The sequence below is a fragment of the Salmo salar genome, chromosome 07, assembly GCF_965601325.2.
Source record: "Salmo salar chromosome 07, fSalSal1, whole genome shotgun sequence".
Lineage (NCBI taxonomy): Eukaryota > Metazoa > Chordata > Actinopteri > Salmoniformes > Salmonidae > Salmo > Salmo salar.
The window spans coordinates 41,661,569-41,687,855 of record NC_138297.1 but is presented as its reverse complement, the minus strand read 5'-3'; the positions used below and the strand labels follow the sequence as shown (position 1 = coordinate 41,687,855).

The following is a 26,287-nucleotide window of genomic DNA, read 5'->3' as shown; positions in this document are numbered from 1 at the left end:
CCAGCATGCATCTCTTTAGAAATCTAATCCCACATTAAGGGACAACAACCTTGAGATCCAAACAAGTCTCCCTTCATAGAACTCCCCATTACTAATCTGTTGTCAGGGAGGGACACCAATATGGTGAGTTAGGGGAGGAGGAGGAGGAGTGAGTTACCGATGTGAACTCTCATCCTGTCAGTGCTCATTTTCAGCATCAAATTACCTCGCGAGTGCATCACCGTGCAATAACTGTAAATCACCAAATGAGAAGAAATTATTTTGCAATTTCTAAAGGGCAAAAGAGCTCAGCCGATGAATTACAAGGTAGGGGATCTAACTGAAGCAAAAGACTAATTAGAAGACATCAATAACCAAGCGTGGAGGAGAGCTGTCCACGGCCAGCAGACCAAAGGTTAATAGATAAAAGGATAGTGATTCCACTCCATGGGTTTTCAGTGACACCCGCTTTGACTCTGAATATTCAACGACTTGTATTCATCCCTTTGACATGTTGTCAAAATGGAAATCTATTATTTGAATTGAAAGCAGTCAAGCACTTGCTTTCATAATTGAGTGTGAGAGAGGGTGTTTGTGATTTCTGCCAAAGACAGGTGTTCTCTGTAGGCCGGGCGGATGCAACTTGAGAGTGTTATTTTGGAAGATATTATACATGATTTTTTCCCCTGGTTGTTACAGCGACTGCTTGACTGGTTGAGAGAGGAAATGATTTGTACAGCTGAATGAGTAAGCCACTGGTATGAAGTAAGGCTAATTATAATTGTTTCTATGATTGTAGTTCTTGGCACCTTAAATATTTAATTAGTTAATGTTATATCATTGTATTAATTTTCTCCACAGAGCAGTGAAGATCACTTCTCTTGGGTATTTTGGCAGCGCAAGAAGATTAGACTTATCAACCACATTTTCATTATGTGATTATCCTTGCTGATTTACGCATTAAATACTAGATATGGTCTGTGGTTTGTGTATTACACAGGGGAATGCAAATCAATTGGATGTGCAATGTAGTAAACTGAATTTCAACCCAGCAATATCCTCTCCCTTCATCTGTGTTTGGGAAGACATCAACAAGTCAAAGTGACTTTGTATTGTCGTGTGCTTTCTGTTGTTGGCTGTGTCTGTAGAGAGTGAGAGAGGCTGCATCTGACGGGCCGTTCTCCGACGACAGACAGATATAACATTAGACATACACACATTCCCACAGGTGAGGGGACGACATAATGCCTCAGCTGGGGGATATTGAACGCATGAAACTGGAGCGTTTGTCTGGAATGTGATTACCATTTTGATTACTCTTCTCATTCCTTCCTCTGGATTATCTATGAGATTTTCATTTGTGTTACATGTCTATCAGCTGTGATAAATCATATTTTTCCTGATGAATCCAGTGCCTTTTTTTTCCTGGTCTAGCTAGTCACCGGCTTTTTCTTTTGTGTGCAATAACTGGGGAAAGCAGAGAATTCAAATGCCAGTCACATCATCTGAATATCACGGTTTAAAAGGTTACATGTGGGCAGAGCCTGGAGCTGAGCAGTAGTCTGTGATTGTGCTTCAGGAAGAGACTCGAAGTCAGACCAGAACATCCTTCAGCAATACAGAGGCAGACCAGAACATCCTTCAGCAGTGCAGAGGCAGACCAGATCATCCTTCAGCAGTGCAGAGGCAGACCAGATCATCCTTCAGCAGCACAGAGGCAGACCAGATCATCCTTCAGCAGCGCAGAGGCAGACCAGATCATCCTTCAGCAGCGCAGAGGCAGACCAGAACATCCTTCAGCAGCGCAGAGGCAGACCAGAACATCCTTCAGCAGCGCAGAGGCAGACCAGAACATCCTTCAGCAGTACAGAGGCAGACCAGAACATCCTTCAGCAGCGCAGAGGCAGACCAGAACATCCTTCAGCAGTACAGAGGCAGACCAGAACATCCTTCAGCAGCACAGAGGCAGACCAGATCATCCTTCAGCAGTACAGAGGCAGACCAGAACATCCTTCAGCAGTACAGAAGCAGACCAGAACATCCTTCAGCAGTACACAGGCAGACCAGAACATCCTTCAGCAGTACAGAGGCAGACCAGATCATCCTTCAGCAGCACAGAGGCAGATCAGAACATCCTTCAGCAGCACAGAGGCAGACCAGATCATCCTTCAGCAGTGCAGAGGCAGACCAGAACATCCTTCAGCAGTACAGAGGCAGACCAGAACATCCTTCAGCAGTACAGAGGCAGACCAGAACATCCTCCAGCAGTGCAGAGGCAGACCAGATCATCCTTCAGCAGCGCAGAGGCAGACCAGAACATCCTTCAGCAGTGCAGAGGCAGACCAGATCATCCTTCAGCAGCTCAGAGGCAGACCAGAACATCCTTCAGCAGCACAGAGGCAGACCAGAACATCCTTCAGCAGTACAGAGGCAGACCAGAACATCCTTCAGCAGTACAGAGGCAGACCAGAACATCCTTCAGCAGCACAGAGGCAGACCAGATCATCCTTTAGCAGCACAGAGGCAGACCAGAACATCCTTCAGCAGTACAGAGGCAGACCAGAACATCCTTCAGCAGTACAGAGGCAGACCAGAACATCCTTCAGCAGTACAGAGGCAGACCAGAACATCCTTCAGCAGCACAGAGGCAGACCAGATCATCCTTTAGCAGCACAGAGGCAGACCAGAACATCCTTCAGCAGCACAGAGGCAGACCAGAACATCCTTCAGCAGAGGCAGACCAGGGATAGGGTAACAATGCAGCTACTAATGGTAAATGACTGTTGTATTTAAAGAGTATTTCTTGTTAGAGAGAACAAAATGCTACAGTAAACTGGAAAGCGGTGACAGTACTGATGGAAAATGAAATGGCCGCCATAAATAATGCCAATGTATTTACTGCCCTTGTAAAAAAATATGATGGAATACATTTGAACCCTGAATGCATAGTAAAATGAGTTGAAGGATATATGGCGGATGGCTAACTGACTGTAATTGCGCCTTAGCAATAGGCCTTTCCTTTAAAGTGTGTATGTGGAGTAGTAAAGATAACCTTATCTATTGTAGAGGGGTGTTCAGACAGCTGACATACTATATGGGAGTATTCCTTTAGAGGAAGTCATTGCTGCTACCCGCAAGGATAGCCAGCCTGGCACTTGATGACCTTGTTGAATTCACTGGCACACTCTCACGCTCTTGCTGAGACACACGTGCACAAGCGCACATACACACACACACACACACACACACACACACACACACACACACACGGATACGTACACACGGACGTGCACAAACTCACACACGCACACTCACGCAGACCAGCCACACACTCGCATGCATGCACGCTCACATACACACACACATAAACACACCAGCCAAGAGATCTCAGTCCTCAGTGTTATCAGCAACCAGAAGCCACAGACAAGGAAGCTCTGTGAAGTACTGTCTACTCTACGTCTACATAGATTTGGCTGTGTTCTACGATCCTCTCATGTTAATACACAGTTATCTATTTTCTGCCTCACACAGCTGCCCTTTACATCCTTTTATCAGGTAAAGATCACAGAATGTTATAAAAAAATCCCTCCTTTCACAGAAAGCACAATATTCCCATCCACACTGTTCTGTGATCTTGGCATAATGATACACTCATCATTTGTGTAATTACAATCCCGAGGATAGATCTGACAGATGAAAATGAGTTTCCCTCACCTTGGCTACTGTACTGTAGCGCTGATATAAAAACAGCTCCTTTGAAATAAAACTAATTAAAAGAGGGTGGGCTGATGGGGGAGTGTAATGAGAGAACCGGTGGTTGGTGGGGGAGATGGGAAAACAAGTTAAAAGGTTCCTGTATTAGAAGAGAGAGAAGACCGTCTGACTGGTGGGGGACGCTCCAGTCATGGGAAGGAGCCAATCAGCTTGCTCTCTCCCTCTGAGCCGCTTGGCAACAACCTCTTCGGCAAAGGCAAGCTTCTGTGTGTGGGAGGAGTGTGTGTGCGTGTTAATCATATGACAGCCAGTACATGCCCCCCACTCCTCTGTATTCAGGTATTGTATGAGAGCCAGCTGTTTAATGCACTCAGGTTAGACAAAACACGCACACAGGCGCACGCACGCACACACACACTTTAATTTGTGCTATAAAATGCATGATTCAGGGGTGACCACTTTCATCCCATGATTGACAGATAAATGGATGACCTCATGAATTGATAATGAAGGTCCAGCTATAAGTAGACATGGCACTACAGTCTGTATAGTTGGGACCAGAATATACAATGAACCTTTACAAGCTACAGTATAAACTGATAGTCCCATATGGAAAACATAAAGAAGAATTGAACAAGACTCTTATGTTCTACCTGCAGAAAATACACATACAACATTTATATAAGATTCTTGTAATAGCTGACTTACTGTTTGTGTTGCATGTATTGTGTTACAAACCATACAAGAGACATGCAAGCTAGGCCTTCTAAGGTGGGAAAATCACCACAGTCACGTATTTAAATCAAATCAAATGTATTTGTAAAGCCTGTCACGCCTTGATCTGTTTCACTTGTCCTTGTGCTTGTCTCCACCCCCTCCAGGTGTCGCCCATCTTACCTATTATCCCCTGTGTATTTATACCTGTGTTCTCTGTCTGTTTGTTGCCAGTTCGTCTTGTTCGTTCAAGCTTACCAGCGGTTTTCCTGTCAGCTCCTATCGTTTCACAGCCTCTCTTTGCTAGTCCTCCCGGTTTTGACCTTTGCCTGTCCTGACCCTGTACCCGCCCGCCTGACCTCTCTGTCTGACCCTGATTCCGCCTGCCGTCCTGTACCTTTGTCTGACCCTGGATTTTCGACCCCTGCCTGTCTTGCCTGCCCCTGTTGCTACAATAAACAGTGTTACTTCGACAGTATGCATCTGGGTTTTACCTTGATTCCTGATAAAGCCTTTTTTAAGTCAGCAAATGTCACAAAGTGCTTATACAGTATTCAATTGTTTGCTACATAAAGGCATTTACGTTAACACGTATACAAATACACCACTGACATATAATTGACCGGAAAAGATTCTTATTTTGATTTTGATTATTCTTTTCCATATGGGTTTATATATCCTTTATCATATATGTATCAAGGTTAGTCCTATTGAGATACTGAAATCTCCCTTCTATAAGAAAACCCAGGGCAAGAGGAAGTATAATAATTTATTAACCAGTGTAGAAAGGCTACGAAAGGGTGCAGAATATTCTCACTCACCAGCATATTAAGGGAATGAAAGGGTGTTCAGCACATGATGTAAGTAAACTCCAGTATTGGCCCTGTATCTCTCCCTTTCTGTCAGGTTGGCTGTGTTTTGGGCTCCTAGGAAATGTTTCTAAAGAGGAGATAAAGTCGGGTTCCCGCTGAGGCGTTGGCTCCACTGCCAGAGCGCTAGCTGGCTCGTGCTGCTCACTCACAGGTGTCTTCCAATGCACCCTGGCCTCCTGTATCTGGCAGATACACACAAACAGTTGTCAGCCTCGACGGGGGCCTATGTGTGTCACTGGCCTCCATCATGGGAGAGAGGGGGATGGATGGAGGGAGGGAGGGAGGGAGGGAGGGTGAGGGGGGTAGTGGGGAGAGGGGAGGGTAGTGTAATTAGTGTAGTGTGTGTGCGTGCATGCGTGCATGCGTGTACATGCTTCGCTGTGTGTATATATAAGTCACACATAGAGTAGTAGCTACAATGCATCTGTGCCCAAGATGAAAAAAGCGTACCACTTGATTAAGGTCCAGAAAACATTATGTATGGACACCCTTATGGTGTCAGTCAGAGTGCCATAGACTGATGGGTTTCTGCTTTACAAAGCGGATTCATTCAACAAACTATTTCATTGGTCTGTTAAGTGATTATATCATCAGATTTAAAACAAAAATGCATATATTTTCTCATGGCAAACAAACATTGTTTTCATAAATGCAGTGCAGTAGATCTGCGTCTGTTGAATGTTTACAGAAATGCAAATGATGCAAAATCTAATTTGAATGGTCCGTTGTAGCGGGTGTAGCGAAATGCTTGTATTTCTAGCTCCAACAGTGCAGTAATATCTAATATCTAATTTCACAACAATACACACAACACACACACATTTAAAGTAAAGGAATGGAATTAACAATATATAAATATTTGGACGAGCAATGTCGGAGCGGCATACACTAAAATACAGTAGAATAGAATAGAATACAGTATATACATATGAGATGAGTAATGCAAAATATGTAAACATTATTAAAGTGACTAGTGTTCCAATTATTAAAGTGCCCATTGATTTCAAGTTTATATATATATAGGGCAGCAGCCTCTAAGGTGCTAGTGTTGGCTATTTAACAAGCTGTTTTTCAGTCTCGCGGTCCCAGCTTTGATGCACCTGTACTGACCTCGCCTTCTGGATGATTGCGGGGTGAACAGGCAGTGGCTCGGGTGGTTGTTGTCCTTGATGATCTTTTTGGCCTTCCTATGACACTGGGTGCCTTAGGTGTCTTGGAGGGCAGGTAGTTTGCCCCCGGTGATGCGTTGGGCAGACCGCACCACCCTCCGGAGAGCCCTGTAGTTGTGGGCGGTGCAGTTGCCATACCAGGCGGTGATTCAGCCCAACAGGATTCTCTCAATTGTATATCTGTAAAAGTTTGTGAGGGCTTTAGGTGCCAAGACAGATATTATTTTTTTTTTGCTGTTTTTTTGCTGTTTGTGTGGGTGGAACATTTCAGTTTGTCAGTGATGTGTACGCCGAGGAACTTGAAGCTTTCCACCTTCCCCACTGCGGTCCCGTCGAAGTGGATAGTGGGGTGCTCCCTCCTATAGCAAAGTATATTGAATTCATAATTCAACATACTTTGCTATACATTACAGACACAAGAACACAGTAGAGTAGTTTCAGAAGTGACAGAAGCACCAATGTGCTATTCCCAAGGCACTCTGTTTGTATAGTATAGTGCATAAAGACCTGCCATTCCATTCAGCTTAGTGGTAAATAACTGCCACCTGCTGGTGACAAATAAAAACTACAGTCTGCTTGACAAGAAAATGTAAATGTTTTTAAAAATATATATAAAGATAAAGACATAAATACACAATTCTAACCTGTTTAAAATAATGTAATATACAAAGAAATCAAATAACACCTATTATAAATGTAGATTATACAGCAGTACAGTACAGTATCCCTTCACCCCTTCATAATCATTTCTTTGATTAAAACATGCTCTAAATAATCCACTGTATCGTTCTCTCCTCATATAACCTACCATAACAGAACCTGGATGATATGGGAGAGGAGAGGGACAGTCACAGAGCCATATCATCAATAAATAAACTGTGCCATTAACCCATACGGCCTCTTTGAGATAAGTGCTCCGTTCAAGTAGGCTCTGCATCAAGCGCAGCAGACAGCATCAAGACAAAAAAAAGGCTTACGTCTAAATCCTTTCTAAGAACTGCTTATGAGGCTGACGATGAGTGACGACTCTCTCTCTCTTTGGCAAGCACGCCGTTTCAATATGCATTCTGTTTGGGCAAAGTGGATTATGAGCCACGCTCTCCTGTGAGTGTTGAGAGGAAGACTGAAAGGAAGGGGTACCTCGCTATGAGCAGCGGCTCTGGCTGAGGTCCAGGCACTGTTGAAGGAGAGTCTTCCACTGTCCAATCTCCTCCAGGTAAGTCATCTCCACCTCACCACCACCTGCTAACTCACCCATCCAAGATGTTGTCACAACTGAGGACACAACATAGAAAGATAGAGACGATTGAATGATTGCTTAAAATGAACGAGTAGGGGTATCAATATGTTGTCAACAATATTTGCCTGGCATGAAGCAGGTAGGATTGGGTTTCTTGAGTGATGTAGGCCTATAGCATTCGAAATGATGCATGTAGGATATTGCTAGGTTACCCATGAGATAGACAACGTAGGCAGACAGCACCAGGGTCAGCAGCAGAGCCAAAGTCAGGAGGATGAAGAGGATGAGGGAACAGTCTGGGTCGAGGGTGAGTGTGTGATGTTTTAGTGCCCTCCTCTTCCTCACTGGTGTGTAGTGTCTTAACGCTCTCCTCTTCGATGCCAACAGTACTGTGTCCATTTACCAGCTGCATCACACCACCCAGGCAGCCTGGGAGATAAATAAATACTTGAACCGCTTCTTCGAGGGTTATCGTTGAGCGTCATGTTTTGTTTGTGGAGGTAGATGGAGACGCTGCCTCTGGCTCTTCTAGAACATATTCTGCGTGTGTCAAGGAGCCTTATCTATGTCTATTGATAGTACTTTGATTGATCCCTGGTAAATTAGTAGGAATGGATTTAGAGGTGTCGTAGACATCTTTTTTAAAACATATAATTAGGCATAATGATTATGGCTCTAGATTGCAAGAAAAAGCTGTTTCAGGTGTTTGAAAATGTCTAAATTCTGTGAACCCCGCTCCATCCTCAAATACTTTGCGCCCCCTCTACAATAATGGGTACATGACACCCCTGAATAGATTTGTATACTTTTGCCACTCACACCTGCTGCAGGGCAGTGTTATGATACTGATGATTTGTTGTAACTGATGGTTTGTTTAAGTTCTACCGTTGTGGCTAGATGGAGTTGGCCTACAGCTCCATCTAGTGGTTATGTCGGGGACAACAGTGGTTGAGAACTGTAGCATTGAAGCTAAGCCTAACCCTAACCCTTTTCATAAGCATAACCTCATTCTCCTAACCTGCCACGTTAATTATCCTAACCTCCCATGTTAGTTATCCTAACTTGTTTTGTAAACAAACCATATCAATGGTTTCACCACACAGGTCATTGCTGTTGCCATTCTTCCCTCTTTTCTTCCCTCTTTCTCCAGGAGTGTGTGTGGTCTGAGAGCTCATTGGCTATTCTGAAACCAACCAGATGAGAGGACAGCCTACTCTTATACCTATCCAGAATATTTTAAGACCAATCACGCTACTATAGAAAAAAAAACATGACATTATAAAGAAGATACAAGTAATATACTGGACCATCATGTCTGGAGAATTTATAACGCAATCTGTTATAACTGATTCCAGGCAAACCATGCGAGGGACATTTTATTTCCTGGATTCTGTCAGATCTCTGTCTTTGATCCAAAATAAATACATGTCTCTCACCATGGGCGATTATTGATATGCACACATTAATAATCAGAGTACATACAACATGCATGTGCATATATGAATATCTGAGTACATACAACATGTATGTACATACAGGAATATCTGAGTACATACAACATGCATGTGTATACATGATTATCTGAGTGCCTACAACATGTACAGTACATTTTGCACATATATGAATATATATGTATCTGTATCTATCTATCTGGATTCTTGTTGATGAGGAAAGATAGAGCGGGCAGAATATTCAGGAAATGATAATCTCTTCCTTCGTTCCTTCACCGTATTTGTGCATGCTCAATCTCAATGCATAATTTCCTCCTTCCATCATATTTCCTTCTGTAAAAGAAGATTGATACCCACCATCTTGAAACCAGGCCAGTAAAAACACTTCACGGTGAGCCTATATGTGTACCTGCACCTCTCAGTGAATGTTTCTCTGACACAACCACAGTCCCACACTTCCTTTGTGCCTTGTCACTTAGGCAGAGAGCCTCAAGGCCAGAGCTGACTAATTGTACCCCAGCGGAGGTGACACACTAACAGGTGGCCGCTCTCCCAGTCTCCCTCGGGACATGGAGAGCCGTGCCACCACTGCAGCCAGCCAGCACTCAGCTCAAGTCTGTTTTTTTCTCACTCTTACAGTACCTCTGGAGACTAGTTTGCTGCATCTAATTTAAAGGCACTCGACATACCACCATGGAGAGGTTCCGATTAGATATACTGTATATGCTAGCAGTCACCTGGACATTGTGAAAGCAATGCATGCATCTTCCAGTGTGTTTATATCCATCAGTAGGAGCTGCCATTTTGTCAGTGAGGCGTTCTGCGACAGTTTTTTATTGTAATAGGCAGCAGAGCTGGCTGGCTGGCTCTGGGGCCAACTGTATACAGGGGTGGAGGGATGATGGGGGGGGGCAGTGTGAGTGTGGGGGGGATAGCTGCTAAGGAGATAGAAAAATACTGTGCATGAAAGTGGTTAGCATCCATGTGGAAGTGTGTGCGTGCGTGCGCCGACGTTGTCGCACCTGTTCTTAGGCTTCGATAGGCTGGATGCCTCTATTACCCTGGGGGGGGGGGGGGGGGGGGGGGACTAACCAGCCATGGTAATGACTTGCTCACAGCTTTGCACCTCCCCACTTTCACTAATAGTTTGCACTGAAAACATCAAACATACTGTATAGTACCTACGCACATATGCAATGCCGGTACATTGCATGCTATTAATATGCAATGGAGACAGTTTAAAGTTCATTATAACTCTAACATGATTGGAGACTGGAGCATAACTACTCATTACTATCAGCTATTCCATGCTGTTCAGACCTTCAAGCTCACAAAAGGTCTAGACAATATTCTCCTTCACCATGGAAAGCTCATATTGGTAATCCTAGCGAGGTTTAGTGAAGAGAAAGTGCTAAGTCATTCAGTAAAACAAGGCCAGCCATTGGGTCTAGACAAAAGTGAGGACAGAGAATGCATTCAATAGTCTGATGGAATTTGTACCAGCCGAGGAACATTCCTAAGCTTCTTCTTCGTATCTCGGACTGAATAACCCACAGACAGATAAAGAGCTCATATATTGTAAGATTCCACACAGCCTCGAGAGAATAGTGTCTGTGGACTGACTGACCTAGTCTGCATGCATATGATGTGGGAATGAATAAGACAAGTCACTAATAAAACAGACGCCAACCTATGAGTTTCAGCAGGTCCTTGGGGTCGGAGCACACGTTCACCTTGTGGAGGTCGTTCAGTGATTCTGCCGTGTACAGTTTCCTCTCCTCGGAGAAGCAGTCCAGGTATAGACATATCTCTGTCATCGTCTCTGATGTTAGGGCCAACTTGAAGACAGGAAAGACTCTGTCAATGGAGTGTTATCACAAACTTAACCACAGAGCGCCAATTCCATGCCTGAATTGAACCTTTATTTAACTAGGAAGTCAGTTAAGAACAAATTCTTCTTTACAATGACGAGCTACACCGGCCAAACCCGGACAACGCTGGGCTAATTGTGCGCCGCCCTATGGGACTCCCAATTACGAATGGTTGCGATACATCCTAAAACCAAACAGGGCGTCTGTAGTGACACCTCAAGCACTGAGATGCAGTGCCTTAGACCGCTGCGCCACTCGGGAGACCGAGCCCCTTCCATAAACCAGATACTTTCAAAACAAACTGACTTCAAAATTTGTTGAATCCAAAAATAGTCCAAATTAAGAGGCTAATAGTCTGTTGATGAAGTCAGTCAAATAGCCTGGCTTGAGTAATGGGTAACCCAGTGGCCCCTGAGAAATGTGTCCTTGGCTGGGCATGGAACCCCCTGGGGAGGCATGTGGGACATGACCCACAGCAGGTCCATCCGGTCAGGACCATGGAGGCAGGATTGACAGTGTTATAGTCTGGCACTGCCATCCCCTATATCCCTCCGTCACTCCCAATTCATCTGACAGACAGACAGCTGTGCCCTTGCCTTTTCCAATGGGTCCCTGATAAATGACAGCTCAGAGGGATTTAGAGAATGCCATTTGCCATAGCCAGAAAGGGTCTGACATCACACATTAAAGGGTCAGTCCATATCCACGAGCACGCAGCCTTCACCCCGATTAACACCGATAGGTCTATCGGTCTCTGGTTCAAAGTACCTTATAAACCATGGCAGCGTAGCCTAGTGGTTAGAGTGTTAGACTAGTAACCAAAAGGTTGCAAGTTCAAATACCCAAGGTACAAATCTGTCATTCTGCTCCTGAACAAGGCAGTTAACCCACTATTCCTAGGCTGTCATTGAAAATAAGAATTTGTTCTTAACTGGCTTGCCTAGTTAAGTAAAAATAAATAAAGTGACATGTACAGTAGTCTGGTCCAAGAACCATATGTGATTTATCCAATTCCTCTGAGTATCATTATTATACATACATTATATAGCATGATAATAGACTGTGGAGTGAGTTATCTATTGCCCTGCCTTGCTCAAAAGTTTTCTGGCAGTAAGTCATTGTTTTTATATCACTGTACTTACCAGTCTGTAGGAGAAAAATGAAGCCCGAAAGATAAAGGATTTCCAAGCTGGATCACAATAAACTTGTGTGGTTGTTACCTCAATAACCCAGGCGGATACAGTGTTAATATCACAGCATTGTGTGTGTGTGTCGGTGTGTCCTCCTTTGCATGACCATCCATTTATCCCGACTAAATTTGTCCCGAGAGAGACAGAGCAGAGGATCAGGTTTCCAAATAGGCCCACTACTACCCGCCAGAACTTTAGATAAAGACCCTCCCGTTCCCAATGTAAGTAGAAACCCTAGGCATGAAAGATGCATCTGTCTATTTGTTCCTGACTTGGTGTAAGCGATACCGTTCTCATAGCCTAAAGTTCAAGGCTTTGGTAGACTAAAGGGATAGTTTACCCAAATTACAGTACATATTGATTTCCTTACCCTATAAGCAGTCTATGGACAAGGTATGACAGTATGGCATAGGTATGACAGTACACTATATATACAAAAGCATGTGGACACCCCTTCAAATTAGTGGATTCGGCTATTTCAAAATTGAGCACACAGCCATGAAATCTTCATAGACAAATATTGGCAGTAGAATGGCCTTACTGAAGAGCTCATTGACTTTCAATGTGGCACTGTCATAGGATGGTGCCACGTTCAAGTCAGTTTGTCAAATTTCTGCCCTGCTAGAGCTACCCCGATCAACTTTAAGTGCTGTTAATGTGAAGTAGAAACGTCTAGGACCAACAACAGCTTAGCTGCAAAGTGGAAGGTCACGCAAGCTCACAGAACTGGACCGCGAGTGCTGAAACACGTACCTTGTAAAAATCATCTGTCCTCAGTTGCAACACTCACTACCAAGTTGCAAACTGTCTCTGGAAGCAACATCAGCACAAGAACTGTTAGTCGGGCGCTTCATGAAATGGGTTTCCATGGCTGAGCAGCCGCACACAAGCCTAAGATCACCATGTGCAATGCCAAGCATCAGCTGGAGTGGTGTAAACGTTTTCTCTGGAGTGATGAATCACGCTTCACCATCTGGAGGTCCGACGGACAAATGTGGGTTAGGCGGATGCCAGGAGAACGCTACCTGCCTGAATGCATAGTGCCAACTGTGAAGTTTGGTGGAGGAGGTATAATGGTCTGGGGCTGGTTTTCATGGTTTAGGCTCCTTAGTTCCAGTGATGGGGAAACAATGACATTCTATACGATTATGCGCTTCCAACTTTGTGGCAACAGTTTGGGGAAGCCCTTTCCTGTTTCAGCATGACAATGCCCCCGTGCACAAAGCGAGGTCCATACAGAAATGGTTTGTCGAGATCGGTGTGGAAGAACTTGACTGGCCTCAATCCCATCAAATACCCATGGGATGAATTGGAATGCCTACTGTATGCCAGGCTTAATCACCCAAAATCAGTGCCCAACCTCAGTAAGGCTTTTGAGGCTGGATGGAAGCAAGTCCCTGCAGCAATGTTCCAACATCTAGTAGAGAGCCTTCCCAGAAGAGTGGAGGCTTTTATAGTAGCAAAGGGGGGGACCAACTCCATATTAATGCCCATGATTTTGGAATAAGATCTTTGACCAGTAGATGTCCACATACTTTTTGTCAGGTAGTGTAACTACTATATGGTACCTATGTTAGCATGTTCACATTTCCCATCCAAATCATCTATAAATAACTTGAGTCATAGAGTAGATTTTTATACTTTAGGTTGATTTGGACATGAAGCACAAAAATGCTTACCATTGACTTGCATTGGTGCAATATGTCATTATGGAATTCAGTTGATCTATCCCTTAAAGCTAGAATCTGTAGTTGCTACACCAATTTTTGGACTTATAAATTAATGATATATACACATTGAATCTTGAAAAATTAAACGTAACACCTCATGACCTTAGCTCAACAGTCGTACTGCATCAGAACCCAAAATAAGCTTGTTTTACTCCGTTTGTAAACAAACACTTTATAGCCTCAAAACATGGTTAAAACTATACATTTGATATCATGCATGGTCAGTCCATGCATCCATAACTCTGAATTTGAGTGGTTACATTTCTCGGTAACACTTCATTTTGATAGTCCGTCTGCAGATACTCTACAGACGATCAGTAGCAGTTCAACGATCTACTTACCCGAACGATGGACAATCCAAATATTGTGGCCCATTCCTCAGCTTTTTCTTTTACCAAAACAGAGGCAGCTGATCACTTTATGGTTTTAATTAACCTCAAGCACTCCAGAAATCTTTTTTTTATTTTTATTCGATAGCAGGTATTTGGGGCCCAAACTTCAGAGAAGCAGGGACGTTCTTGGTTGTTTGACTAGTTGCCTAATCATGCATCTCTGCTGTGCGTTTGTGTGCATCTGTGTGTAGCGTTAGTGTTCTATTAATAAAAAATAAAAACAGGCATACTTGTAGGAAAAAACATAAAGTACTGTAATCCTGCATATCTTCTTCCCCAGTCCTTTCCTCACTCAGCTTACACAAGGACATCTCTCTGGAGGACCCATTTTACAGCCATATGCACAAACTGCAACATTCTCTGAAAAACAGGTTTAGATGGCCATGTTGAGAACTACACATTTCCAAAGCAACTGTAAAGCAGTTTCTCTTCCTCAAAATGTTAAAGCTGCTTCCAGGAATAGCTGAGAGAAGAGATTAAATTAGCCAGAAATCCATTTGGTTGACTGGTAATTGGTCTGTGCAATTCTGTTCATTTTGTGTGCATCTGAGAGATTACATAATGACATACTTCAGCTCAACATGCTTCTTATCCTCTGACTGATCTGAAGACTTGTCAAACAATGATTGACCTGGTGATAAGTGCTTTAGATCAAGAATACACATTGAGACTTGTTCCTTTAGTATTTATTTGGGTTTTTCACTTCCCCAATAGACCTACTAAAATACACTGAGTGTACAAAACATTAACACAATCTTTACATGACAGACTGACCAGGTGAAAGCGATCATACCTTATTGATGGCACCTGTTAAATCTACTTCAAATCAGTGTATATGAAGAAGGAGAGGGGTTAAAGAATGATTTGTAAGCCTCGAGATGTGGATTGTGTATGTGTGCCGTTCAGAGGATGAACAGGCAAGACAGATTTAAATGCCTTTGAACGGGGTATGGCAGTAGGTGCCAGGCACACAGGTTGGTGTCAAGAAATGCAACACTGCTGGGTTTTACACACCGTTCCCCCCCCCCATGTGTATCAAGAATGGTCCGCCAACCAACTTGATAACTGTGGTAAGCATTGGAGTCAACATGAGCCAGCATCCCTGTGGGACATGACACCTAGTAGTCCATGCCCAGACAAGGGCAAGGGGGTGACTCAATATTAGCAAGGGGTACCAGGCAATACGTCAGGGTTCGGGGGGGGGGGGGGGGGGGGGGTCCATAGGAAATGTTAACCAATTGGTGCATTTTCAAATAATACATCTCAATGTTAATGGACCATAAACAATAAAACAGAGCAACAAAGTCTACATTTCACATGACACTTTAATCCCAACATAGACACTCTGGTTAGAATTGGTGCACTGGCAAGTTTATATGGGGAATTAAGGCATCACTTGAGACAGACATGATTATTCATATTTACAAATACCAACCACTTGACAATTGGATAAATTAAGGACGGTAAAAGTGATATTCAAGATTGTTAATAAAAAGAGCAGGTCGGACCCACTAAAACTCCCCGACGTCAACCCTCTTGTCTCTGAACTTGTTCCTGGCCTTTGTTCGAGCCTTGAATGCAGCTGCGTTGTAGAGATGCTGGAAAAGACAACATCAACAGAATAAGAGACCAGTTCTTTTTTTTTTGGCACTACAAGTATATCCATGCGAATGTCATGCCAATAACATATTTGAAATTTAAAATTGATAAATAATTAACTCAATTAGTCCATTTGGACTCCTAGACCATTTTAGTGCGTTTCAGCTACCGACTGCTGGGTTGTACCATTGGATTCATCTAGTTCTTCTACATCCGTTGGTCTGTGTGATTAACGGAGGGGTGGGGTGAGCTAGAGCTGTTTGTGAGACAAGGACGGATCCCAAAGGGGCTGGGTCTTTACAAAAGAGAGAAATCTGTAGAAATCTGAGCTACAAAACTGACATAACAAAAACTCATGAACGCAACCGTTTATGGCAAATTGTTTTGTGATGTACTTGTAGACCTGGTTGTCCTGAAAATAAAAACATTTCATTGTGAGGCTAAATAAAAGGGCTGGACAAATTTTGATAAATGAAAAGATGATTTTTGCTGGGGTCTCGAGACTGGTTCATTGAAAGAAAATATACTTGTGACCTTTTTAAAACCTTAGTCGAGTTAAATTAGCCATCAAAGAAAGAAAAGTATGCAGTCTAGTAAGGATAATTACCCTTTCGAAGCGGGAGATTTTCATGGACTTCAGTGTGGCCGGGTCAACCAGCATGGGTGGTCCCAGTTCAAACACATGACGAATAAACTCATTGGCCTGTAGGTGGTAGTTCATACCAGAGCCCACAAACTCCCTGAAGGCATCGTATGTCCTCTTCCTCACCCAGCTGTCGATGGTCATACGCTCGGTGCTGAAGCGGATTGTCTCAGTCTGAAAGTCCCTCTCCTAAAAACACACACACACTGAGGCAACGCTACACTGCTCTGGATTCTCACAAGACAACAAAATGGGTAAAAGTTACTGATAACTAGGGTAGATTAGGTTGGCAATGGCAACCAGCTTTCAACACAGGCACACAGAACTCATGCCATGAATCAGCAATGAGTCATCACATGAAATTCAAGTTCTACTCCCCAGACAGTGATCTACTATTGTATAACCTGCCCACTCACCTCCACAGCCTTGAGCACGTCCCTGAACACAGACCTCTGCTTCCTCTTGTCAGTCTTGGCACGGTGTTTGTTGCAGTCGGTGGCCAGAGAGTTCAGCTTGTCACACAGGGGCTCCCAGTCATCATACTCAAACGCCTGAGAACATCAGAGTCGAGGTCTGTCATCACTAAAGAAGTGTGTACAGATTAACACACTATGCTGGCACTGCATTTCAGTCAAATTCAATTTTAAATTCAGTACAGGATGGGGATGTGCACAGCGATACAAATATCCAAAACAGACAGTATTCGAATACTTGTGAGTATTCATTTGAGCAAAAACTATTTATAGGTAGGTATATTTTAACTGAAAAGGCTTTTTCTAAATTAAAATATCCATGTGACATTGTTACGTACAAGGATATACCATAACACTACAAATTATAAATTATCAAAACACATTTTACAATGTAGTTTTTACGAAGTGCCCCAATACAACAAACAAAACTGGAGCCTTCACATGTAGCTTGTTGTTTATGTTAGCCAATCAAAGCAGCTAAATGTTTAGCATATGCAGTGAGAGTTAACTATCGCAATGCAAAATGGAATATAAAGTTACAGAATTATAAAAGTGACCGAAATGAGAAGGAGTAGGCTACAACGAGTAACAGGGAGGCCATTTCATCTGAATGGGTGTTGGGGAGAATTCGCTAAATGTTGCCTCAACTAGCTAACTTTTCAAGGCTACTCCAGTCAAGACAGGCTGAGGAAAGGCTAAATGGAATAAACAAGTTAGCTAGTCTTGGCAGTAGCGTCCCTATCTCTGCCGACATCTGCTCGCTCCAATCTAACCGGCACCTCCGCAGCTGCAGCCTCTCCCATGCGCAGCAGCAGTGCTCAGGTTTAAAAAAAACATGCATTAACACAGTCAACAGTTTGGACACCTACTCATTCAAGCGTTTTAGTTTTTTTACAATGTAGAAAAAAATAGTGAAGACATTTTCTTCAAAAATAGATAAATGACATGCTAGAAATGGATGCAGAGAGCCCTTTACTTTTATTGATGGACATGTTCTAAAAAGGAAGTGATGCGAGTTGTGTGTTTTTTAAGTCTGCTATAGGCGCTGGAGGGATAGTGTTTCTTCTGTAGACTGTATGCGTGCCCTCGTGGGTGTGTGTGAATATATATACACAAACAGTACAAGTCAAAAGTTTAAACACACCTACTCATTAAAGGGTTTCTTTATTTTTACTATTTTCTACATTGTAGAACAGTGAATAACAGATGGAATCATGTAGTAACCAACAACAAAAAAAAAAGTGTTAAACAAATCAAAATATATTTTAGATTCTTCAAAGTGACCCTTTGCCTTGAAAGCTTTGCACCCTTGACATTCTCTCAACCAGCTTCGTGAGGTTGTCACCTGGAATGCAATTGAAATAACAGGTGTGCCTTGTTAAAAGTTAATTTGTGGACTTTATTTCTTTATGTGTTTGAGCCAATCAATTGTGTTGTGACAAGGAGGGGTGATATACAGAAGATAGGCCTATTTGGTAAAATACCAAGTCCATATTATGGCAAGAACAGCTCAAATAAGCAAAGAGAAACGACAGTCCATCCAGACATGAAGGTCAAGTCAATACGAAGAATTTGAGAAAAACTAAGTTTCTTCAAGTGCAGGTTGCAAAAACCACCAAGCGCTATGAAACTGGCTCTCATGAGGTCTGCCACAGGAAAGGAAGACCCAGAGTTAACTCTGCTTCAGAGGATAAGTTCATTAGTTACCAGCCTCAGAAATTGCAGCCTTAAATAAATGCTACAGAGTTCAAGTAACACACAACATCAACTGCTCAGAGGAGACTGCGTGAATCAGGCCTTCATGGTTGAATTTCTGCAAAGAAACCACTACTAAAGGACACCAATTAGAAAAAGAGACTTCCTTGGGCCAAGAAACATGAACGGACATTAGACTGGTGGAAATCTGTCCTTTGGTCTGATGAGTCCAAATTAACCGCCATGTCTTTGTGAGATGCAGAGTAGGTGAACAGATTATCTCCGCATGTGTGGTCCCCACCGTGAAGCTTGGAGGTGTGATGTGAGGGGGTGCTTTGCTGGTGACCCCGTCAGTGATTCATTTAGAATTCAAGGCACAGCATGGCTACCAAAGCATTCTGCAGCAATACACCATCCCATCTGGTTTGGGCTTTGTGGGACTATCATTTGTTTTTCAACGGGACAATAACCCAACACACCTCCAGGATGTGTAAGAGCTATTTGACCAAGGAAAGTGATGAGTGCTGCATCAGATGACCTGGCCTCCATAATCACCCAACCCAAACCGAATTGAGATCATTTGGGATGAGTTGGACTGCAGACTGAAGGAAAAGCAGTAAACAAGTGCTCAGCACATGTAGGATCTCCTTCAAGACTGTTGGAAAAGCATTCCAGGTGAAGCTGGTTGAGAGAATGCCAAGAGTGTGCAAAGCTGTCATCAAGGCAAAGGGTGGCTACTTTGAAGAATCTAAAATACATTGATTTGTTTAAGACTTGTTACTACATGATTCCATGTCTTCACTATTATGCTACAATGCAGAAAATAGTAAAAAAAATTATTAAAAAACTTAAATGAGTAGGTGGGTCCAAACTTTTGACTGGTACTGTACATTATTTAGAATGTCCGGCTATCCGACAAATTCCTGATGTATTAGAAGAGTGACATTTCAACCCCCCCCCATCCCTAGTACAAGGGGATTGAAAATCCAATGCAAGATTTGAACAGCACTTTCTAAATGAAATAAATGATTCTCCTGAATTTAAATGGAACTGAGCCACAGACCAAAGAACAGGTGAGCACTTACAGGGTCCATGTCCCTAGCCAGCTCAAACAGCAGAGCGATGGTCTCTCCCGCTGCTATCCTCATGTTGACATCATCATTCTCCAACAACCGGGGTAGTTTGGGCAGGTGCCTGAAAGAAACATTTCAGTCAAAAACAAGTAGACTTTCAATTTAAGACTCCCCATCACTATGATATTTCCTCCATCTACGCTGGTAAGACAACTGGACAAGTAAGGACATCTCAAGCACACATTCACTATATTGTTTTGATCAGATGCATCCAATGGCTGAAATGGACCGAAAGTCGTGTCCCAGAGAGACTTCCAGGTTCAAGTTAAGTACTTGTGTAAGTTCATACTTGCGTGTGACTGCTTTGACCTGGCTGCCTGTGCAGATTGTGAGCAGCAGGGCCCAGGAGAGGAGGGCATTGGTGTGGAGCAGGGTGGTCTGGGGGTTGAGAGAGGGGCGACTCCCATCCTCCTTCACATAGGAACGCATGAACAAACTCTCAAAGCTCTCCATGGTAGCATACACATCCTGGAGACCCAGAGAGAAAGGGGTTAATCATTTATGTTTAACCAGGGTGAGACTGGACTATGCAGACATTTGGAGAGTAGTCTTGGTTTCTGTAGCTTGTGCCAAACGCTGAACAGAATAAAATGCTAAATAGAATGCCAAATTCTTCAGCAAAACAAAGTATTTCCACACACACTCAAGCATAAAGAATATCACATTGGAACGTCAAACAGCCACATACCAGGATGTCATCTTCCACCACGAGAGTGCACAGGCCCAAACTTGTTGCGCACTATAAAAGAAAGAAAAGGCTTTTAGTACAACAATAAAGGCCACTTATAGCAAACCAAACTTATTTTAAATGACAGGTTCCAGGTAGATACTCACCGCTTGTCTGGTTTGGATGTTGGCCGCTCCATCCAACAGAATGTTCTTGAAAATGGGTTTGAGGGTCTTGAACACCTCCTCGCTCTCAACGCCTGAGCCCAGCTGAATGCACAGCAGACAGGCCAGGGAGGCTGCTGCACACTGCTCCTGTCCTTTACCTGAGAGAGGGATTGGATTTATTAGGATCCCCATTACTGGGGTCTGACAAAAAAATACATTACAGACAAAAGATTTTACATACATTAACATGTAGTGTGCGCGCATCGATCAGTTTCACATACATGTCAGTACATACACACACAAGTAGGTCACTAAACCGGGTCAGTTGTTGCTCAATATGCAATTAGGTGACTAGAATGACGTTGTAAACAGCCAACTTTCCGGGACATAGACATGTTTTATATGGGCAGAATGCAGTTAAATTAACAATAATTGAATCTGTGTCCAATTTACAGTAGGCATTACAGTGAAAAAATACCATGCCATTGTTTGAGGATAGTGCACAACAGAACACTTCTCACAGCACTTGGTTTGATACATTCACCTCTACAGGTAAATAATGTACTTACATTCAGTAATCTTGCTCTGATTTGTCATCCTGGGGGTCCCAGAGATAAAATGTAGCGTAGTTTTGTTTGATAAAATCTACTTTTAATATTCAAAATGTAGGAACTGGGTTCTACAGTTTGACCCCACTGCCGTCTCTGGCTCCACACCCACCCCGCCATCTAGATGTGTGTCTTTTCTGTAGGGAAGCTAATGATCCATCTTGTATGACATTCCTGGGAGTTCGTAAACATACATTTTTTATTACCATAGCATTTTTGTATGATCTCTATAGTTATGTACTGGAAAATGTATAAATTGACCAATTCGGCACATTTGGGCAAACTCCTGGCAGACTTGATACAAAATATTGTGTAGTGATGTTAATCTTCACTTGATCCGTCTGAAACTTTGTACACATTGCTGCCATCTTGTGGACAACATCCAAATTACACCTAGAATCCTCCATCACTGTCTGGCCTTTCTCTTGCATTTCAAAGACGCAAAAAGAAAAACACCTGTTTGTATTATCTAACCAGACCTAATGTGTTATATTCTCCTACATCATTTTCACATTTCCACAAACTTCAGTGTTTCCTTTTAAATGGTATCAAGAATATGCATATCCTTGCTTCAGGTCCTGAGCTACAGGGAGTTAAATTTGTTTTTTTTAAATCTAACAATTTGCTAAGACCTTGCAGCAAGCTGATCGGTCTGCTTTACCAGTCTTGGGTACCGGAATGACTTTGCCTTCCCTCCAGGTCTGAGGACAAAGATCTTTGTGGGCTATACTCGGCCTTGTCTCAGGATGGTAAGTTGGTGATTAAAGTGATCGCTCTAGTGGTGTGGGGGCTGTGCTTGGCAAAGTGGGTGGGGTTATATCCTGCCTGTTTGGCCCTGTCTGGGGGTATCATCGGATGGGGCCACAGTGTCTCTTGACCCCTCCTGTCTCAGCCTCCAGTATTTATGCTGCTGTAGTTTATGTGTCGGGGGGCTAGGGTCAGTCTTATATCTGGAGTATTTCTCCTGTCTTATCCGGTGTGAATTTAAGTATGCTCTCTCTAGGAGAGTCTGAGCCCTAGGACCATGCCTCAGGACTACCTGGCATGATGACTCCTTGCTGTCCCCAGTCCACCTGGCCGTGCTGCTGCTCCAGTTGCAACTGTTCTGCCTGTGGCTATGGAACCCTGACCTGTTCACCGGACGTGCTACCTGTCCCAGACCTGCTGTTTTCTACTCTCTAGAGACAGCAGGAGCGGTAGAGATACTCTCAATGATCGGCTATGGAAAGCCAACTGACATTTACTCTTGAGGTGCTGACTTGTTGCATCCTCGACAACTACTGTGATGATTATGATTATTATTATTATTAGACCATGCTGGTCATTTATGAACATTTGAACATCTTGGCCATGTTCTGTTATAATCTCCACCCGGCACAGCCAGAAGAGGACTGGCCACCCCTCATAGCCTGGTTCCTCTCCAGGTTTCTTCCTAGGTTTTGGCCTTTCTAGGGTGTTTTTCCTAGTCACCGTGCTTCTACACCTGCATTGCTTGCTGTTTGGGGTTTTAGGCTGGGTTTCTGTACAGCACTTTGAGATATCAGCTGATGTAAGAAGGACTATATAAATACATTTGATTTACTCTAGGCTCAGATTAAAGATAAGACAAATATGAGTGGCTAGAGTCAACTACCATTATCAGTAACTTTAAGAGGTTATAGTAACTGCTGAACAATCAATACTACAATGTGGGTCTGTATTGGTATTCGTTGAATATGAAGCATGACTTGGTGAAAGACTGAAAGGCTGTAGTAGCTAACCTTTCTTGAGACAGCGCTCAATGCTGTCGGTGATGGTCATCCTCCTGTCTGAAATGAACTCGTACAGGATCCTAGTTGCCATGGCAGCCTTCAGCCCGTCCAGAGCTCCTTGTCTGGTCTTGGCACTGTCAATGAGGTAGGAGAACAGTAAAGATGTAGGCCTAGTGTTTGCAGTAGCTTATGTAACAGCTACACAATTCCGCAGCAATCTTATGAATGGAAAGGATGACTTCTTGTTGCATTGTGTTCATTAGTTAACATCTCAGGTTCTGTCGATCCAGTTCTAGGACTATGATGTGATCTGGTTCCACATCTTCTGAACACGATACAGCAAACAGAAATAGCAAGTAGATCAGTTTCCCCACAGTGGTTTAGACTTGCCTCTTATCCACAGTGCTATCAATGAAAACATTCAGCTTGTACTGTAAATCCTCCTGGGCTGTCTCCTCACCTGCTTCCCCTCCTACACATAGGAAGATGAATACAATACACCATGAGAAATACAGAATTGTTCTAGGCTATTCCCCTAGTAGATCGTATTCTTTGAACTATTTAAGAAAAACATAAAAAGGCTGTATGACATTTATAACAATTTCACAGGTCAATTGTTACAGTACTTTCTTTTTTTACTTGCCCTTTGTTGCTTTATGAACGGGACACAGGCAAGCATGTGTACACACAATCACATACCTTCGTCTGCCACACTCATGGCATCACTGAAGCTGCTGCAGTGGCTGAGGGTCTCGATGGAGGCATCCTCATCGCTGAAAGGTTGCACAGCTCCATGAAGCCCCCCTGAAACAATTACATGAACCCCCCCCAAAACAAAATCATACATAGCCATGGTACAATGTGTGCATTCTACTCTGGGGGTTTAACTTGTACACATCCATGCAATATATATCTATACAATATAGAACCAGCTGGTGCAGCTTATTATGTTAAGACTGTTCCCATCTGAGAGGAAGGGCCACACTGTCTGTGTAAACGTGACCATGTTCACGTGGCAATCCATTGCTTCCTTCTCAGACCATAGCACTGAACAGACAATTCTGAAAAAAAGAGGCAGACACAACCCAAGTAACTAGTGGACTAACACGATCCTGCTTTATATCAAAGCTGGCCCTATAACGTGTGCCAGCTACGTAACTAGCTTGTTGTAATGTGAATAACTGGTTAGCTAGCTAGTCCAGCGAGTGTTATATAACCATGAGGGGATTGGATTAATCTGTCCCGGTCAAGCGTGTTTTACACCGGGTGAAAGTTAATAGAATTCGTTTTGAGCCAGGTGCCCCGTTCAAAGTCCACGGCGAAGTCGACTCAAAACAAAAGTTAGGTAGGGACGTGCAGTAATGAGTAGTATTCGGTGTTCTCACATGCAAAAGTGAATGCTTTTGATAAGATATCTGCCTTCCAATGAAAGCTTGTTAAATTCAAACGTATTTTATGGAAAAGCATGGTGTACGTTTCTGGACGATCCACCATGCTGCCTTGTTGACAGCATGACCAACCGGCGCAAATAACTGTTCGATTTGATTAAGTCCGTTTTCGCCTGTTAACGTCACGGGCCATATGCCGGTGCCCTGCGGCTCAGCATGGTCGAATCCGCCCATTATTTGACTTGATTGGCTGCCGACCTCACTCAAATGGTGGTGTCCTTCCAACTAAAGTTAGTGTACTGAAACAACCCATCCCTTTGCAGGAAGGGAGTCCAAGAGAACCCGTTAAAAACTAACACACACGACTAAACACTGGCAAGCTGACGTTAGTTACTAGGTAACAAATTCGTTTCAAAGTCCATCTAAAAATAATGTAATCGCGGTATCGGGTGTAATTTCTATAATCACAATAATGTCGGAAAACAATATGATATTGATCGTTGAAGTTAATTACAATTATTTTAAGAGAAAGCGATAGTTCTTTGTCTGAAAGCTCTTGGCCTGATGTCAACATAGGCAATGATGCCACTTTTGTAGTCCTGTCAGACATTACTTGTCGTTGACCTCAACACGCTTTAAGAACGCACATAACTACAACTCCTACAATGCATAAAACTCAAACCACGAGAGTAGGCCAAAAACAACCCGGTCTGTAGCGATTTACTTACCCCTGGAACTCCTCTTCTTGGACCTTGGCATTTTAGTGCAGATATATGAAAATATGAGCTAAAATAAATCAGCCGACACACGACCAGTTTTTATTAAACTGTCTCATAAATTGACAATCTTTCCGTGGCACGGTAGAGATAAAGGAATTAAAAGCGATTCTGGAGAAAGACTGTGTGCGAAGAAGATACATTTTCCGTCAAAATAATAATATGGCTGCGTTAATGTCGCGAGGTTCTAAGTATTTATACGACCAACGTCACATGATGAAACATGGGTTTACCCCTACACCAACGACCAATCATGTTGCATAAGTGTATGACGCATAGTGATTGGCATCTATTTGCTGTCTGAGGGTCATGTTCTCTGTGGTCATGTTCTTTGACAGCCACATGAGGGTGTTGCTACCCTGTCCACAAAAGCCCTGCTGTATCGGTCGTTACAGGAAGCGGCGCAGGTCCTAATCCAGGCACTTGTCAACTCCCGTCTGGATTACTGCAACTCGCTGTTGGCTGGGCTCCCTGCCTGTGCCATTAAACCCCTACAACTCATCCAGAACGCCGCAGCCCGTCTGGTGTTCAACCTTCCCAAGTTCTCTCACGTCACCCCGCTCCTCCGCTCTCTCCACTGGCTTCCAGTTGAAGCTCGCATCCGCTACAAGACCATGGTGATTGCCTACGGAGCTGTGAAGGGAACGGCACCTCCATACCTTCAGGCTCTGATCAGGCCCTTACACCCAAACAAGGGCACTGCGTTCATCCACCACTGGCCTGCTGGCCCCCCTACCTCTGAGGAAGCACAGTTCCCGCTCAGCCCAGTCAAAACTGTTCGCTGCTCTGGCACCCCAATGGTGGAACAAGCTCCCTCACGACGCCAGGACAGCGGAGTCAATCACCACCTTCCGGAGACACCTGAAACCCCACCTCTTTAAGGAATACCTAGGATAGGATAAAGTAATCCTTCTAACCCCCCCCCCCCCCCCCCCCCCCTTAAAAGATTTAGATGCACTATTGTAAAGTGGTTGTTCCACTGGATATCATAAGGTGAATGCACCATTTTGTAAGTCGCTCTGGATAAGAGCGTCTGCTAAATGACTTAAATGTAATGTATGTAAA

General features: G+C 43.5%; 1 protein-coding gene across 2 annotated transcripts; it reads right to left on the bottom strand.

Moving 5' to 3' along the window:
- Positions 1-15,629: 15,629 nt before the first annotated feature.
- On the bottom strand, positions 15,630-25,390 carry LOC106609250 (interferon-related developmental regulator 1). 2 transcript variants are annotated; one of them, XM_014207830.3, is made up of 11 exons: positions 25,175-25,390; positions 23,758-23,862; positions 23,449-23,530; positions 23,068-23,192; positions 20,700-20,857; positions 20,554-20,604; positions 20,155-20,333; positions 19,818-19,926; positions 16,981-17,115; positions 16,529-16,753; positions 15,630-15,920 (listed from the first exon to the last, which is right to left on the bottom strand). In XM_014207830.3, the coding sequence occupies exons 1-11, from the start codon at positions 25,203-25,205 to the stop codon at positions 15,834-15,836; spliced, it is 1,287 nt and encodes a 428-aa protein (XP_014063305.1). In that variant the 5' UTR covers positions 25,206-25,390; the 3' UTR covers positions 15,630-15,833. The 2 variants fall into 2 exon arrangements, with proteins under 2 accessions (XP_014063305.1, XP_045577881.1); XM_045721925.2 differs by having other exon boundaries at positions 23,758-24,119; positions 25,175-25,381.
- Positions 25,391-26,287: the final 897 nt, after the last annotated feature.